The 19,163-nt window shown below is 42.9% G+C and overlaps 1 protein-coding gene across 2 annotated transcripts in view; it reads left to right on the plus strand.

Annotated features, from left to right (window-relative positions):
- LOC114669337 (bestrophin-3) overlaps window positions 1-19,163 on the plus strand; it is a 71,266-nt gene that overhangs the window by 34,570 nt on the left and 17,533 nt on the right. For both annotated transcript variants that reach the window (XM_028825555.2, XM_028825556.2), the window contains one exon: window positions 8,222-8,455. In XM_028825555.2, coding sequence (XP_028681388.1) covers window positions 8,222-8,455 — 234 coding nt within the window. The remainder of the gene's footprint in view (window positions 1-8,221; window positions 8,456-19,163) is intronic.

A 19,163-nucleotide genomic window follows, 5' to 3' on the forward strand; every position in this document is an offset into this window, starting at 1 on the left:
TACATATAAAATCCGCGATAGAGTGAAGCCGCGAAAGTCGAAGCGCGATATAGCGAGGGATTACTGTAGTCAGCAACTGTTAAAGCGTAACAAATAAACAAAAAAAACACAATGGGAGGGTTTACTAACCGACAAGACGGCATTGTGGGTAAAGACTAGAATTGATGCCACCTCATTTCACTTTGACACGGTTGCAGCAGACACTTTCAAGAATGTAAAGTTAAATTATATTTTTGGAGCAGAGTGACTGATAAAATTTAAGCTGGGATGGTCAATGTGCCTGCAGCTTACGTGACGTTCTCTTATGTGCTTTTTTCAGGACATTGGGCCTGGCCTTCAGGAATAATATACTCCAAAGGTGGGTGGTGGTAAGCAGAGGTGTCTTTATTGGACTCGAGAGAGTGTGAAGAACAGGAAAGTGTGTCCACTATAGCCGTCGATGTAGCGCGTAATACGAAGAGCCCGACACACACACAAGCACCTCCTTCCCTTCGTAAGAAATTCATTTGAACAGGTTCGGAAATGGGCAGAACCCTAGCCCTAATCTGATCCCCTTTGATGATGGTGTCCATTATAAACAGAAAAAATAACCACCAGACGACATTAACCCAATTAAACAAACAGTGCATTTATTATGAAAAACCCAAGTATAACCCTTTAGAAAATGATACACAAAAAACTAAACAAGTAAACAATTACTGATTTATATGATCATACCTGTGAACACCCCCCCCCCCCCCCCCCCATAATGAAACTGCGCAGAAAAACAACAAACAAAGGAAAAGGATAAAAAAATAAATAAATAACGCCTATTTACAGACAGCACAAAAATATACACAGCACCTACAGTATATACAGTATACTGCTTAAAAACAATTAAAGGCACACTTTCTAATGCGAGTAGAACTTCAAGTCAGTGACACTCCTGGGCTATTGATCTGCTCAGTGAAGTAGCAGAGGGGCTTGTTCATCAGTGCACTAGAGGGGCAACAATGAGATGACCCCCCAAACAGGAATGAATGGTTTAACAGGTGGAGGGAGCCCACTGACATTTTTCCCTCCTCATCTGTTTTGTGACTCATTTTGCATTTGGCTACGGTCAGCGTCACTACTGGTAGCATGAGGCCATACCTGGACCCTACAGAGTTTGGTGGCACAGGTAGTCCAACTTCTCCGGGATGGCAGGCACATCAATACATGGCATTGCCAGAAGCTTTGCTTTGTCTCCCAGCACAGTCTCAAGGGCATGGAGGAGATTCCAGGAGACAGGCAGGCAGTTACTCCAGGAGAGCTGGACAGGGCACCTCGTAGAAGGTCCTTAACCCATCAGCAGGACCCACCGGTATCTGCTCTTTTGGACAAAGAGGAACAGGATGAGCACTGGCAGAGTCTACAAAATGACCTCCAGCAGGCAGGCAAAAAGGCCACTGGTGTGAATGTCTCTGAGCAAGCAATCAGAAACAGACTTCATGAGGGGGGCCTGAGGGCCCAACGTCCTGTAGTGGGAACCATGGAGCTTGGTTGGCATTTGCCATAGAATACCAGAATTAGCAGGTCCACCACTGGCGCCCTGTGCTTTTCACAGATGAGAGCAGGTTCACCCTGAGCACATGTGACAGATGTGAAAGGGTCTGCAGAAGCCATGGAGAACGTTATCCTGCCTGTGACATCGTTCAGCATGACTGGTGTGGTGGTGGGTCAGTGATGGTATATCTGGGGAGGCATATCCATGGAGAGGCACACAGATCTCTGCAGACTAGACAACGGCACTTGACTGCCATTAGGTATCGGGATGAAATCCTTGGACTCATTGACTGACCCTAGGCTGGTTCCTCCAGGTGCACGACAATGCCCGGCCTCATGTGGTGAGATGATGACGGAATTGATACCATTGACTGGCCCCCCCACGCTCACTCACCTGACCTCAGTCCAATAGAACACCTCTGGGTGGGACTTTGTTTGGGTCCATCTGATGCCTCAACCTGTCCAAGAGCTTAGTGATGCCCTGGTCCAGATCTGGGAGGAGATCCCCCAGGAGACCATCTGTCATCTCATTAGGACGTTGTCAGGCACTTGGGGGGCATACAAACTACTGAGTACGATTTGGAGTTGCTGCAATGAAATTTCCGCTCTATTTATTATGAATTTCAAAAACAAATGACATCACTTTTCTACATAGTCACCTTCATTTGCGATGCAATTTTCCCAGCGTCGTACCAACTTTTTAATGCCCAATTACTACTAACCGTTTCCAAGGAAAATATAAATATGCGGAAACGTTTTGAACGTCCCTCGTAGTTAAAAGTTTGTGCAGGTACATACAAGACAAATACAGGGTGAGTCAAAATTATGTTATCACTAATGGATTCTTTTTATCTCTACCACACCTTTCCAGGTCAATGGATAGGCCATGGTGGACTATTGTCATGGCCTCCACGCTCCCCTGATTTGACACCCTGTGATTTCTGGCTATGGGGTATGGTGAAGGGGTGCGTGTATAGCAGGAAAGTTTGTGATATCAATGACCTGAAGGACAGAATAAGGACTGCAGTATCATCTATTGTGTGTCCAGGCTTTAAATGGTACTGTTGCTCGTTGGTGTTTTGTGTGTTGAACATGATGACCGGTTGAGACGTTCCTGTAAATCATCTGGCAAATATGAAGTATGTTTTGTGAATAAATTGTTTCCGCCATTCAAATCTTCTTCAATTTTGACTCACCCTGTACATGTGTACAATTTACAACTCATTTAATAAACTCTTTCGTCCGACTGGCAAAAATCAAATATGCACGACGGTCATGTAAGTGACGGTGGACGTGCGCCTCCAGATTTGTGAAAAAGTGAATTGGTGATTCTCAGACTCTCCAAAGTGCGTCTTTATTGCTCATTTTAATATAAATTCATTGTCTGGTTTGAATATTAGAATATTATAAAGAAAAAAAACAGGTTAGTTACATTTAGAATTCCGAGAAGAGCCCACAGCCTTGTTGTGGGCAAGCAAACTGTGGCAAGAAATGTGGAGGAGTTCACCACACTGATTGTGACATGCTGCACGGATGCCATTTTCCTCTGGGACCCCCTGCACTTGGGTGTGGAGAGTGGTACCATTAAAGTGCATGGCTTACTGTATGATCGTGAAGTTTCTAAAGCGTTCGCTGTTGATCAATGCACACATGAACACAGACAAAACACGGCTGGAGGTTGACCTTTGCGGAGTGTCTTCTGTTCTTGATTCAGTTTTTCTTACTCAGCTTTTATGGAGTTAAATTTGACTGTTTATTGTCCTGAAGGTCTGATTTGATTTTTCCTAAAACATGTCGTTTGATGACGTTTCGACTCTTAACTCCTTAACATGGCCGACGCGTTCCCCGTCTCCGAGTCGTATTCGATTACAATTGATTATAAGGATCCAGGACTGAAGGCCAATATCAACCAGACACTTTGCACTTTACGGTTCCCCAACCACATAACCAACTATAAGAGAGCTAAGACAGATTAAGAGAGACATGTTTAACCCTTTTGGCCCTGGATTTTCTGTTTTTATGGGAAAAATTACTTTGTGAGATATTCTACCTTTGGGGTGTCTAGGAAGCTCAAAAATGAAAAAACAAAAAAAAAACGATCACTATTATTATACAATAGCTGCCAAATACTTCAATACTACTTGTTTTACAGTCATATGAAAATGTTTGGGACCCCCTCTCAGCCTGCATAATAATTGACTCTCCTTTCAACAATAAAGATAACAGTGGTATGTCTTTCATTTCCTAGGAACATCTGAGGTGTTTTCCAAACAAAGATTTTTAGTGACGCAGAAATGAAATCAAATGTGAAAAACTGGCTGTGCACAAATGTGGGTCCCCTTGTCATTGTGCTGATTTGAATGCCTGTCACTGCTCAATGCTGATTACTTGGTTGGATGAGGATATTAAGCCTTCATAGACAGGTGTGTCCAGTCATGAGATATAAAGGTATTTAAGGTGGTCAATTACAAGTTGTGCTTCCTTCCCTTTGACTCTCCTCTGAAGAGTGACAGACAGCATGGGATCCTCAAAGCAACTCTCACAAGATCTGAAAACAAAGATTGTTGAGTCTCCTGGTTTAGGTGAAGGCTACAAAAAGCCATCTCAGAGGTTTAAACTGTCAGTTTCTGTAACTGTAAGGAATGGAATCAGGAAATGGAAGGCCACAGGCACAGTTGCTGTTAAACCCAGCAGGTCTGGCAGGCCAAGATAAATACAGGAGCGGCATATGAGCAGGATTGTGAGAATGGTGACAGACAACCCACAGATCACCTCAAAAGACCTGCAAGAACATCTTGCAGCAGATGGTGTATCTGTACATCGCTCTACAATTCAAACATCTGTATGGCAGGGTGATGAGAAAGAAGCCCTTTCTGCACCCACGCCACAAACAGAGTCGCTTGTTGTATGCCAATGCTCATTTAGACAAGCCAGATTCATTTTGCAACAAAGTACTTTGGACTGATGAGGCACAAATTGAGCTATTTGGTCAAAACAAAAAGCGCTTTGCATGGCAGAAGAAGAACACCGCATTCCAAGACAAACACCTGCTACCTATTGTCAAATTTGGTGGAGGTTTCATCATGCTGTGTGGCTAGTTCAGGGACTGGGGTCCTTGTTAAAGTTGAGGGTCAAATGAATTCAACCCAATATCAACAAATTCTTCAGGATAATGTTCAAGTATCAGTCACAAAGTTGAAGTTACGCAGGGGTTGGATATTCCAACAAGACAATGACCCAAAACACAGTTGGAAATCTACAAAGGCATTCATGCAGAGGGAGAAGTACAATGTTCTGGAATGGCCATCACAGTCCCCTGACTTGAATATTATGGAAAATCTATGGGATGATTTGAAGCAGGCTGTCCATCAAATTGAACTGAACTGGAGAGATTTTGTATGAAGAATGGTCAACAAGACCTCCATCCAGAATCAAACACTCATCAAAGGCTATAGGAGGACAGCGTCTAGAGGCTGTTAGATTTGAAAAGGAGGCTCAGCTAAGTATTGATGTCATATCTCTGTTGGGGGGCCCACATTTATGCACCTGTCTAATTTTGTTATGATGTATATTGCATATTTTCTGAAATCCTACTGTGTCCATAAGGCATGTCAGATATTAAAAGGAAGTTCAGCCAATGAGAAACAAAAATCCAAAGAATTAAGAGGGGTTCCCAAACTTTTTTATATGACTGTACTTCTGTGTTTCGCGGACTGTATGCCAGTCTCTCCAGTCTGTGGTACAAGTAGCACACCTGGTTCCAACGGCTACAAGCATACCTATGCTTTACAAAAACGGCTGCAAGTATATGTACTAGTAATAGGATGTCAGGGTTAAGATAGGGAAAAACTATCCTCATCATGATTTGGGGTAAATGAGTAGAAGTTCTTTAAGGTGGATACCCTTCCTGACAGTAAAACCTCCTTTGGTCACCTTATATGACATGCAAGGTGGCACAAGATTACGTAATTCTAACCCCAGGTCATGGAGTCATGAAACACTGATAAGAAATGAAAACAATTCAAATAAATAAAGTCTTGACAGGTAATCCACACATAACACATATAATCCACACAATTTTTTGCAATGTTATGAATTGGAGGTTTTAGTCCATTTAGGCTCTTTTTTTAATATTTTTACTTTTTCAAGTTGCAATTACTTTTTATCATTATGTCTGTTTATTTTTATGTTCCCATTTTGTTTGATTATGGATTCCTGTGATCTTGTTGTCGTTAGCAGTGCCTTATTACTTCAAACACGTGTCAAGCATCCAAAATTTCGGATTTGTGAAGATCGAAAATCCTGCTTTAGTTTTGACAACGATTTTTCGCACTTGCTGTTTAGGCCTCCTTTTGACATTTGGTTTCGACTGATGTGTGATGACACATTTTTTCCCCCCTTCATCTTCTGGTATGTTTACATTTCGGAGTCCATTTACTATAAGGCAGAGCACACAGAGAATTTCAAATAAACTTACTTACTACGAAAGGTAAGTGGAGCTGGTGTAAGTGCCCAGACACACAGTTTCCCATAGAATTCATAATTATTTAAAATTCTAGTGTCCACAACAGTAATGAAAGTGAAGGTAGAGTTTTGAGATGTTCTGTTTCAGCGATTCAGCCATTTTGTTTTTTTGGCAACCAGGACCTGGGTTTGTGTAGCTGTCACATGACCAAAACTGTTTTAACTCCGCTATAAAATGCCGATATTCAGCATTCTCCGACATCGCACGTTGGATCGAAAACACATCAAAAGAAGCTTCTTGGTTAGGTAGAACAAAGAACATCTACTTTGCATCATTTTCTTTCAGTTTTGACTGTTCTTTTTGTTCAGTTTCGAATGAGACCAAAAAAGATTTAAAAAGAAGGGCAAAGAGAAAACACGTGGTCAACGTAACGCGTCAAGGTTGTAACTAAAAGGCCAACCTGACATATTCACAATTCCTAATTGCTAACTATATAGTTCAATGCTGAGGTTCAAAATGCCGGAGGACAACAAAACAAAAGTAAACGCATGTAAGGCCCTTTGTATCCAAATCTCAGGTAATAGGGGTCTGTACATGATGGCCTAAATACGTTCGCGTTCATGACGTCAGAGGTCACACCTTCTCAGAAGATAATGAGAAACATCACCATAGCAATCGAACATGCTGAAAGTCGAAAATGGCGGTGACTGACAAAAACACAAAATATCATCACGTAATAACGGGAAAAATGAACAATTTTTAAACGGAAAAATTAAAAAAAAAATTAACTGAGAAAAAAATCGAAATTTCCAAGATAAAGAAAAAAATTAAATGAACACAAAAATCAACTGAAATGATCACAAGCAATGAAACAAAAATGAACAAAAGGTTCCAGTCATGAAGCGTTTGCCACCTTGACTGGAAGTTTTGTTTTGCCATTTTTTTTCACTTTTTTGATTATTGGCTCCTCCATTACTTTCTCTGGGTTTGAACCGGGCCAGTTCTGAGTGCAATTTCATTTGTCTTGTTTGCGACCGTCCTCTCATTGTTTGTAGTTTACGTGACACAGAGTCTCATCATGTGACTGTGATAGCTGCATTGGTGAAGTTACCAGAAGTTTCACTATAAATATGGCAATGACTCCATGTAGCGTTCTCCTTTGGTTGGACTAAACTCAAAATGTTCAGCAGTATTTAGTTTGCTTTCCAAGTAAGTCGAGGAGGGTGAATTTCCATTTAAGGTTTTTGATCTCCCTTTTTGTTCGCTCGTGTATCTTTTGACCCTCCCTGGCCTGACTTCAGTTCTTGTCTCGTGTTATTATTTTCCGGCTCCTTTTCTTTTACCCGCAGTGACTCCTGGAGATTCTGTCTCATAACTTTGTTATTTAAACTCTCACCTCTATCGCGAGGTAATGTCCACTCTGCCCATAACAATCCACTCCTCTTCTCGTAACAGCGATCGGTGACCCCTGACAAGTGTTTCCTCCTCCCATTCAGTTACTGTTCCTCAATGCCTCTGACACACCTCACAGGAAGATGACACTGAAGTTGTGAATCTCTCACTCGTCCATTTCATATCCTTATTTTACAGTTTCATCCTCCAATCAGGTTACACAGGACCTCCATAATTCTTTCTCAGAAAAATGACTTTGTGCTGCCGACACAAAACAAGCACTTCTACACCTTCAAGACGCACATTTGCCACAAAACCAAATTAGTGACCCTGCTACACGTTCCCCACTTCTTTAGGGCTCCAAAACAGGGTTTGATATCGGCCTTCAGCCCAAGATCCTCGTAAATAAATCTAATAGGCGTTGGTTTGTGAATCCGTGATGAATACCAGATGGGTGGAATAACCTGGACATACTACAAATTTAACAGAATTGCATTGGGTGTAAACACGGCTATCAGAGGACGAGGGGGGCAGCCTTCCTGGTTATTCGTCTTACTCCTCTAAGTCAGTAGCCTACTAAACATTACACTAGCCCACCATAGTTATGTTTAGGTGACACTGGGCGTGACATCAAGGCACAGCAATTGTAAGTTGTGAAGTCCTCTTTGCTCAGCCTAATGGCTTCTTCACTTTGGCAGTTGATTGAGCTTCACTTTGAGTTTTATTTAATGTAATCACTGGCTGGTTGGCTTCATGCACTGAGCTCAGGTTCGTACTCGTCCAGAGCCCATGATGGTTTGTACAGCACGTGTTGCCTTTTTCCTTGTTCTCTCTTCACAGGTTTCTACGTCACCCTAGTGGTGAACCGCTGGTGGAATCAGTTTGTGAACCTGCCTTGGCCGGACCGCCTCATGCTCTTGATCTCCAGTACCGTGCAGGGTGGAGACGAACAAGGACGCTTACTGCGCCGGACCCTGATGCGTTACGTGAACCTGACCTCTCTGCTCATCTTTCGTTCTGTCAGCACGGCTGTTTGCAAACGTTTCCCGACTATGGACCATGTTGTGGAAGCAGGTGCCCGTTCTTCAAACTTTTCTTCAGGTTTTTTGGGGGAGATGTCATGATGGTGTACGGTATGGGGTTTACGCAAACAGGACAGCTGTGGTGATCTGATTGACTAGCAACCTGAGGCAGGTTGGATCAAGAAAGACAGGACTTTGGATTTCCTTTTTTTTTAATAATTAAGGATGGAAGTCAAGCAAAATGACACCTTTTATTGGCTAACTCAAAAGATTAGTTGCCTCGAAAGCTTGCATATTATAATCTTTTTAGTTAGCCAATAAAAGGTGCCTTAATAATTAAGGGAAATGCTAATTTAAGTGACACAATGGGCAGATATTTGTTAACCAAATAGACAGAATATTATTAAAATAAACTAAACGGCAAGGACTACATTTTTGTCAGGAGTCAGAGTTAAGTTCAAGAGCCAAGCTAACAGGAGAACATCACTAACCAAAAGAAAACCTGAGGCAACACAGCAAATTTCTCTTTGAATTTATTCTAAAGGTAGGATGCCTGGAGTGCTGCAACGCCATCTTAGATAGTCAGCAGTTATGGCATCACGTGACATTTCCATTAATAATCACGTGACTGGCAACAATCGCAGCAACCAAGGACACAGAGCTGAAGATGGTGCCACAATGATAGATAGATACTTTATTAATCCCAATGGGAAATTCACAATGATGTCACCAGCATGATATTAAGAAGTAACACAAATGTCAGACATTAATGAAAAATAAAAAATGTGTCCAACCTGTTCTTCACAATCAATCACAACACCTGCTGACTTTATTGGCGCAGTCTAATCCTCACTAAGCTGACATTGATTTACAAGACGGGTGTCGAACTCCAGGCCTGGAGGGCCGCAGTGGCTGCAGGTTTTCATTCTAACAGTTGACCAGTTTTCACTGCTAATGAACTCCTTTTCCCTCCATTTTACTAGCCCTATTTTTAAGGATTCAGTCCTCTCAATTGATTAAATGGCAGCCAAACAGAAATGAGACATGAAACGAACCCACAGATGACCAGCTAAATTGGGGCTTCAAATGCCAACCAATTTCACTCCAACCAGTTGCTTAATGAGAATGGCCGTTAATTAAACCTGTTGTTTAGTTCCATGGCTTGCTCTCATTCTACCACAGCAGACATTTCCCAAACTGTTGATTTTCTGTTTCTGATTACTGACCTGAGAGATCAACCTTACCAAGACCATCACCTTTCTTTATGGTCAGATGATGTGCTTAGCTGGTCACCTGTTTTGTTCGTTTTGTGTCAAATTATCGTTTGGCTGCTAATTAAGGAAAATGAAAGAACTAAAGGGTCTTAGCTGAGTTAATTGAAACTAAGGCAAAAGTTAATTAGCAGCAAAACAGGTCACTAATTAAGAAGGTGGTTAGAATGAAAACCTGCAACCATTGCGGCCCTCCAGGACCGGAGTTCGACACCCCGGCTTTACAAGGGATAGCGACGCTATACGTAAAGTGTGTCATAATTTTTTTGTTGCCATTTGACTTTTAATTTACGATTTAATTTTGATAAACCTTTATCGTTGTTTATTATCATTTTTTGCTATACTACAGGGGGATATAATTGATGAGCCACAGCATGAAGTTATGGGAGTAGTGGAAGCTCAGTTAAGAAGTGAGGTGATGATTAGTGAGCAGCAGGATGGTTTCATGCCAAGAAAGAGCATCACAGATGTGATGTTTGCTCTGAGGGTGTTGTTGCAGAAGTTTAGAGAAGGACAGAAGGAGTTGCATTGCATCTTTGTGGACCTGGAGAAAGCAGATGACAGGGTGACTGAGAGGAGCTGTGGTGTTGTATGAGGAAGTCAGGAGTGGCAGAGAAGTGCATAAGAGTTGTACAAGATATGTACGAGGGAAGTGTGACAGTGGTGTGGTCTGCGGTAGGAGTGACGGAGGTGGGATTACATCAGGGATCGGCTCTGAGCCCTTTCTTTTTTGCAATGGTGATGGACAGGTTGACAGATGAGATTAGACAGGAGTCCCCGTGGACTATGATGTTTGCTCTGAGGGTGTTGATGGAGAAGTTTAGAGAAGGCCAGAAGGAGTTGCATTGCGTCTTTGTGGACCTCGAGAAAGCATATGACAGGGTGCCTCAAGAGGAGCTGTGGTATTGTATGAGGAAGTCGGGAGTGGCAGAGAAGTACGTAAGAGTTGTATAGGATATGTACGAGGGAAGTGTGACCGTGGTGAGGTCTGCGGTAGGAGTGATGTAGGTCAGGGATCGGCTCTGGGCCCTTTCTTATTTGTAATGGTGATGGACAGGCTGACAGACGAGATTAGACAGGAGTCCCCGTGGACTGTGATGTTTGCTGATGATATTGTGATCTGTAGTGATAGTAGAGAGCAGGTTGAGGAGACCCTGGAGAGATGGAGATATGAGAGGAGAGGAATGAAGGTCAGTAGGGCCACCAACACAGAACACATGTGTGTGAATGAGAGAGAGGACAGTGGAATGGTGTGGGTACAAGGAGTAGAGTTGGTGAAGGAGGATGAGTTTAAATACTTGGGATCAGCAGTACAGAGTAATGGGGATTGTGGAAGAGAAGTGAAGAAGAGAGTGCAGGCTGGGTGGAATGGGTGGAGAAGAGTGTCAGGAGTGATTTGTGACAGACGGGTATCTACAGGTCTACAGGACGGTAGTGAGACCAGCTGTGTTATATGGGCTGGAGATGGTGGCACAGGAGACAGAGATGGAGGTGGCAGAGTTAAAGATGCTAAGATTTGCATTGGGTGCGACGAGGATGGATAGGATTAGAAATGAGGACATTAGAGGGTCAGCTCAAGTTGGATGGTTGGGTGACAAAGTCAGAGAGGCGAGATTGCATTGGTTTGGACATGTGCAGAGGAGAGATGAGGGGTATATTGGGAGAAGGATGCTAAGGGTAGAGCTGCCAGGGAAGAGGAAAAGAGGAAGGTCTAAGAGAAGGTTTATGGATGTGGTGAGAGAGGACATGCAGGTGATGGGTGTAACAGAACAAGATGCAGAGGACAGGAAGCTATGGAGGAAGATGATCCGCTGTGGCAACCCCTAACGGGAGCAGCCGAAAGAAGAAGTTTCATAATCAATGATCTTGGTGGCTTTCTGTTGATCATCTGAACGTTCAGCACCTGAAAAGTCAGTGGTGCCCTGGTATTTCAGTTAGTGACGCGTTGCAGTTGACGATTAAATAAGAAAATCTCAGCATGTCTTAGTTACCTTGTTTGGTTTTTCGTGAGTTACTTAGATTGAGAGTTTGGGTTGCGCTTTGGATTTAGCTGCCTGTTCTCGCTTACTCTTGTTACAAATCCAGCAAATCTTTTAGACTTTTCTTTTTGTGTGTGCCGGAGTGCCACATTTGTTCACCTTCGCAGCAGGAGGTACAAAGATAATATGGTGGTTGTGTCTGAGTTGGTGAAGGAATTCAGTCAAAGGAAGAGGAAATGTTAAAAAATGCAAGCAGAGGTCCGAGACAAAAAGTGAAACCAAAACTCCAATGCACAAAATGTTAAGCAAAACTAACATACGTAAGCAGTGAGGACTGAACTGTCAGCAACTGGACTTCAGGTCCAATGTGGTAACCATTATGGTACACTTCCTAATGTTGCATGACTTATTAAATGTTAGCAGGGAGACGTTCATCACCGTATAAACCGTTTGCATAATCTTAAAGAGATTCATGAAACAGCAGCGTGACGCAACCACTTATGAAAAGCACGAATAATTTAGGGAACATGAAGTCGTCACCAGGACTGCTTATATTTATAACCCCAGATGGAAAAAGTGGATTAGCTGTTTGTGAGTGTTTATATAAACCAGCAGCACCCCAACACAGACAGGCAGAGACACGAGTTCCAGCACAGCACATGTTTATTTACAAGTGACGAAGCGCTTTTCCCTCGTGCCCCATAACACCTCAGTACAAAGAGCACCAAATACACAGCCCCTTCTGCCTTGTTTTCCTCTCCTTTCTGCCTCCACTGGCAAGCTTCGTCCCTCTTCCTCCCGACTCTTGACTCCTCAAAATGGAGTGAGGCGACTCCTTTTATGTTACACCTGGGTGTGCTCCAGGTGGCCCATCAGGATCAACTAGAACTACTCTCAAGTGTGATGGAAACCCAAAGTAGGGTTCTACAGCTCCCCCTGATGGTCCAGGCCCGGAACCCAAAAGGGCTGTGCCAAACTTCAACTCCCAGCATGCCCAGCAGGAGGGCTGCCCTCTAGTGTCCTTTATTTTGGAAGAATTAGGTGGATTGGACTGCCGAGCTTTGTTGGGCTGAATGCCTTGTCCTCATCTGGATTGTTATAAAGCTGTTCTAATGTTCTTACAGTAGTCAATATTATTCTCCAGTGGATGACGCGTGCCTTCTTATGATATGCTGTTCAGACGTTTTTCATTTTATTTGGATTCCCTGATTATATCGGGGTGGTACTCGCGTATTAAAAGTTCATATCGTCATTTCAAATATGTAATATTCCTTGTATATATATTGTGGACTAAGACCCGGACACAGACAGGCAGACATGATGTTAATCACCACCACACATTTATTTACAAGTCTATTATTTACAGTTTAAGTGCCACACAACCCCAAACTCCCCCAAAGTCTAGGCCTCACACTCTTTGGCTTGTCTCTTCAGGCCGCCTCCACTCCTTCTCCTCACTCGACTCTACCACTGAATGAAAGGAGGAAGCCCCTTTTATAATCACCCGGATGTGCTCCAGGTGATTTCCGGCAATCTTCCACCGACACGCCCCAGTGTGGCGGAAGTGCCGGCTGCATCCCCGGAAGCACTCTGGGTGTCCCTGCTCTGCTTCCCCCCAGCACTTCCGCCACAAGGCCCCCAAGGCATTCGGGCGCCCCCTGGCCCTGCTCCCCATAGCAACCAGGGCGGTCGTCCCCACATGGTCTGAGGAAGGCGTAAGCCCTCTTCTGTTCTTCCTGGGCATCCCGGCCAGGGCGCCGCCCCCCCCCCCCCCCCAGCCTCCTGCGACAATATGAACGTGTATGGCAGCTGAAGGGCTCACTTCTGTCTTGCATTTTTCTGTTAGTTGAAATATTTCTTCTGAGTTACTGAACCTTGGTCCTCTTAAACTTTATGAAGTGAGGCCCTAAATGAATGTTGTATGCACAGGAGCGCCATGATCAAGCTCCAGACTGCTGTGTGTCAGACCGTCTAAGGTCACCTGATCACGTGCCTCAGAGCTTCATTTTGTTTTACAGGCCAAGGCTCTGGGTGTAGTTGGACTTTTTGCCGCAAATAATACCAATGAAATGTTAAAAACAAAACACTAAGAAGCCCTGTCACATCCTAACCGTTGAATCAAGCTCAGTTGGCTAGCACTACTGTCACGATTCAAACCACCATTTTGGAATTTGTGTATAAAATATAAAATGTTTTTAGCAGGATTTACGTTTACTTTTATAAAATACATGCAGTAATTGCAAAAGGGAAGGTCCCTCCTGGAGGCAGTGACATCTCAGTGCATCAATAAAATTGTAACAGAGCCAAGGGAGATGATTTGAAAGTTGGGGTACTTCCATTTTCATAACGAAAGACAAAAAATGTTCAAAAGAAATAATCAAACCAAATATGGGGGACCGTTGCAGTCTGAGGACAATGCCTGGCAGTCAAAAAGGTTGCATCTGCAAAGAAGCTCAGTTTCCATCTCAGATGTAGGTTTGTGAGTTCTATTTAGATAGATAGATAGATAGACAGACAGATGTGAAAGGCACCATGTAATAGATAGATGGATAGACAGATAGATAGATAGATAGATCTGAAAGGCACTATAAGAGATAGATAGATAGATAGATAGATAGATAGATAGATAGATAGATAGATAGATAGATAGATAGATAGATAGATAGATAGATAGATAGATAGATAGATAGATAGATAGATAGATAGATAGATAAGGCACTATATGATAGGTAGATAGAAGGCACTATATAATAGATAGATAGATAGATAGATAGATAGATAGATAGATAGATAGATAGATAGATAGATAGATAGAAAAGGCACTATATGGTAGGTAGATAGATAGATATGAAAGGCTCTATATCATAGATGGATGTGATAGGCACTATACCATAGATGGATGTGATAGGTACTATATCATAGATAGATGCGTAGTTGGCAGGATTAGATAGATAGATAGATAGATAGATACAGTGGTGTGAAAAACTATTTGCCCCCTTCCTGATTTCTTATTCTTTTGCATGTTTGTCACACAAAATGTTTCTGATCATCAAACACATTTAACCATTAGTCAAATATAACACAAGTAAACACAAAATGACGTTTGTAAATGGTGGTTTTTATTATTTAGGGAGAAAAAAAAATCCAAACCTACATGGCCCTGTGTGAAAAAGTAATTGCCCCCTGAACCTAATAACTGGTTGGGCCACCCTTAGCAGCAATAACTGCAATCAAACGTTTGCGATAACTTGCAATGAGTCTTTTACAGCGCTCTGGAGGAATTTTGGCCCACTCATCTTTGCAAAATTGTTGTAATTCAGCTTTATTTGAGGGTTTTCTAGCATGAACCGCCTTTTTAAGGTCATGCCATAGCATCTCAATTGGATTCAGGTCAGGACTTTGACTAGGCCACTCCAAAGTCTTCATTTTGTTTTTCTTCAGCCATTCAGAGGTGGATTTGCTGGTGTGTTTTGGGTCATTGTCCTGTTGCAGCACCCAAGATCGCTTCAGCTTGAGTTGACGAACAGATGGCCGGACATTCTCCTTCAGGATTTTTTTGGTAGACAGTAGAATTCATGATTCCATCTATCACAGCAAGCCTTCCAGGTCCTGAAGCAGCAAAACAACCCCAGACCATCACACTACCACCACCATATTTTACTGTTGGTATGATGTTCTTTTTCTGAAATGCTGTGTTCCTTTTACGCCAGATGTAACGGGACATTTGCCTTCCAAAAAGTTCAACTTTTGACTCATCAGTCCACAAGGTATTTTCCCAAAAGTCCTGGCAATCATTGAGATGTTTCTTAGCAAAATTGAGACGAGCCCTAATGTTCTTTTTGCTTAACAGTGGTTTGCGTCTTGGAAATCTGCCATGCAGGCCGTTTTTGCCCAGTCTCTTTCTTATGGTGGAGTCGTGAACACTGACCTTAATTGAGGCAAGTGAGGCCTGCAGTTCTTTAGACGTTGTCCTGGGGTCTTTTGTGACCTCTCGGATGAGTCGTCTCTGCGCTCTTGGGGTAATTTTGGTCGGCCGGCCACTCCTGGGAAGGTTCACCACTGTTCCATGTTTTTGCCATTTGTGGATAATGGCTCTCACTGTGGTTCGCTGGAGTCCCAAAGCTTTAGAAATGGCTTTATAACCTTTACCAGACTGATAGATCTCAATTACTTCTGTTCTCATTTGTTCCTGAATTTCTTTGGATCTTGGCATGATGTCTAGCTTTTGAGGTGCTTTTGGTCTACTTCTCTGTGTCAGGCAGCTCCTATTTAAGTGATTTCTTGATTGAAACAGGTGTGGCAGTAATCAGGCCTGGGGGTGGCTACGGAAATTGAACTCGGGTGTAATACACCACAGTTAGGTTATTGTTTAACAAGGGGGCAATTACTTTTTCACACAGGGCCATGTAGGTTTGGATTTTTTTTCTCCCTAAATAATAAACACCATCATTTAAAAACTGCATTTTGTGTTTACTTGTGTTATATTTGACTAATGGTTAAATGTGTTTGATGATCAGAAACATTTTGTGTGACAAACATGCAAAAGAATAAGAAATCAGGAAGGGGGTAAATAGTTTTTCACACCACTGTAGATAGATAGATAGATAGATAGATAGATAGATAGCGTAGTTGGCAGGATTAGATAGATGTGATAGGCACTATATCATAGATAGATAGCGTAGTTGGCAGGATTCGATAGATATGAAAGGCACTATATAATAGATGGATAGATAGAAAAGGCACTATATGGTAGGTAGATAGATAGATATGAAAGGCACTATATAATAGATGGATGTGATAGGCACTATATCATAGATAGATAGTGTAGTTGGCAGGATTAGATAGATAGATAGATAGATAGATGTGATAGGCACTATATCATAGATAGCGTAGTTGGCAGGATTAGATAGATAGATAGATAGATAGATAGATAGATAGATAGATAGATAGATAGATAGATAGATAGATAGATAGATAGATAGCGTAGTTGGCAGGATTAGATAGATAGATGTGATAGGCACTATATCATAGATAGATAGCGTAGTTGGCAGGATTAGATAGATAGATAGATAGATAGATAGATAGATAGATAGATAGATAGATAGATAGATAGATAGATAGATAGATAGATAGATAGATAGATAGCGTAGTTGGCAGGATTAGATAGATAGATAGATAGATGTGATAGGCACTATATCATAGATAGATAGTGTAGTTGGCAAGATTAGATAGATATGAAAGGCACTATATAATAGATGGACAGATAATTCTTTACATTTATGTAGTGGTTTTCTCACTACTCAAAGTGCTCTACATATTGAGTGCAGAGCAACCTGAACCACCACCAATGTGTAGCATCCGCCTGAATGATGTGATGGCAGCCATTTTGTGTTACCACATATTAGCTGCTGCATAGATAAGGGGTCATTGAGAAGGGGGTTGATTAGGGGGCCTGGATTACTAGGCCATAATGGGCAATTTAGCCAGAACATCGAGAAGCACCCTACTTATTATGAACAATGCCCAGGGGTTTTTCTTTGACCACAGAGAGTCAGAACCTTGGTTTTACATCTCATCTGAAGAACGGTGCCATTTTTACAGCACAGTCTCCCCGTCACAAGCACTGGGGCATTGGGATCCACACGCAGAGCACGTTATAAGCACCCCATGTTGGCCTTTCCATCTCCTTTTACAGCAGTACCCCAAGCTTTTCCTGGTTGGTCTGCCATCCAAGTACTGGGTGGGTCTGAACAGGCTTAGCTTCAGGTGGTTGACCTGTTCTGAAGTGCAGGTGCGATGGCTACTGAACAACAGATAGGTAGGCACTGTATACAATAGATAGAGAGATAGGAAAGGCCACCATATATAATAGATAGATTGATAGGTAGATAGATAGATATGAAAGGCACTATATAATACTTCATTAATCCCAAGGGGAAATTCACAATATTTTTGCATTGTCATTGGTTGAGGGTATGACCAATGTTAAGAGGGAACATTGGAGTGCCAACTGGGCCACCCCAGTTACTCAGAATAATAAAGTAACTTCAATAAGTGCTCAGTGGTGCATAGTAAGGAAACAAAAGCAGCATTAAGCCTTTGGCTGTGATTTAAAAGCTCAGGAGAGCGTTCAGGCTTCAGGGTCGGAGCTTTGTAATGCAGGTGGCTCAACTCCAGAATGAGATGGCTCCTTTCTAGGAGTACCTTGCTTTTATAGCTTCTGGACTGGAAGCAGTGAGGAGTCAGTCATCCTGAAAGGGGCTTCTCAGAGCTGTGGGTGAGAACAGAGGCACTTGGTGTCCCGGGATGGTAGTGCTTACCTCTGATGAGTCCAGCAGCTGATCCTCTGATGCATATCTGTGACAGCATGTTCTTAAATACTGGAGAATTTGAGGCCATGGAGAAAGTGGCATCATCTGTTTTTAAGCCACCTGTCTTAAGTTCAATAGGTAAAAAGAGAGAAGGAGTTAGCAATCCTGACGGCTATAGTCCTGGAGTCACTGTGCTTAGCTCTGTAGAGCCCTGGACATGCCCATTAGGTGCTTGTGTCTGACACAATGTATTAGGAAGTTTTTCTTTACACGGAGAGAACCATAAAAACAACGGAATAAGTGACCAAATAGTGTGGTAGACAGGAAGTCTTTACGGACTTTCAAAACTTGACTTGATGTTATTTGGGAAGAATTAGGTGGCTAGGACTGGTGGGCTTTGTTGGGCTGACTGCCCTGTTCTCATCTCGAGTGTTATTAAGCTCTTTTAATGTTCTTACATTAGTCAATATGACTTCTCAAGTGGATGGCGCATGCCTTCTTATGCTATGGCATTCGGACGTGTTCATCTTATTTGAATTCCCTGATTATGTTGGGGTTCTGATTTCGTATTAAAAATTCATATCGTCATTTCAAACCATCACTGATATCCAATACCATTAGTGAGGCGAGAGTTTGGTGAAACAGGTGATAGAGAAATGGTTATGTATTACAAATAATTTCTCTACCCATTGTGGGGAACAGCCCGGACACAGACAGGGAGACATGATGGTTTCACCACACACACGTTTATTTACAATATTTACAGCAATATGGTGCACAATACCCAGTGCCGCAGCACCAATCACCCCTTCAGTCCTGGCCACACAACACAATGCCTTCACAGTCTCTGGTCCGCCTCCACTCCTCTCCACCGAGCTTCGTCCACTTCCACCCGACTCTTGCCATTGAATGGAGGGAGGCGGCCCCTTTTATACACCCCCGGATGGGCTCCAGGTGCTTCCCGAAACTCTTCTGTCAACACTCCCCTGTGTGGCGGAAGTGCTGGCTGCACAACCGGAAGGACTTCAGGTGTTCCTGCTCCTCTTCCCCCCAGCACTTCAGGGTGTGACGGAAGTGCTGAGGTCCAGGGCTCCCAAGGCATTGAGGTGCCCCCTGGCGGTGGCCACGGGCCCCTACAGGGTTGAGCTTCCCAGCTTTGTACCCGTGGCCCCCAAAGCAACCAGGGCGGTCACCCCCTC

This window comes from Erpetoichthys calabaricus (assembly GCF_900747795.2).
Source record: "Erpetoichthys calabaricus chromosome 1 unlocalized genomic scaffold, fErpCal1.3 SUPER_1_unloc_22, whole genome shotgun sequence".
Lineage (NCBI taxonomy): Eukaryota > Metazoa > Chordata > Cladistia > Polypteriformes > Polypteridae > Erpetoichthys > Erpetoichthys calabaricus.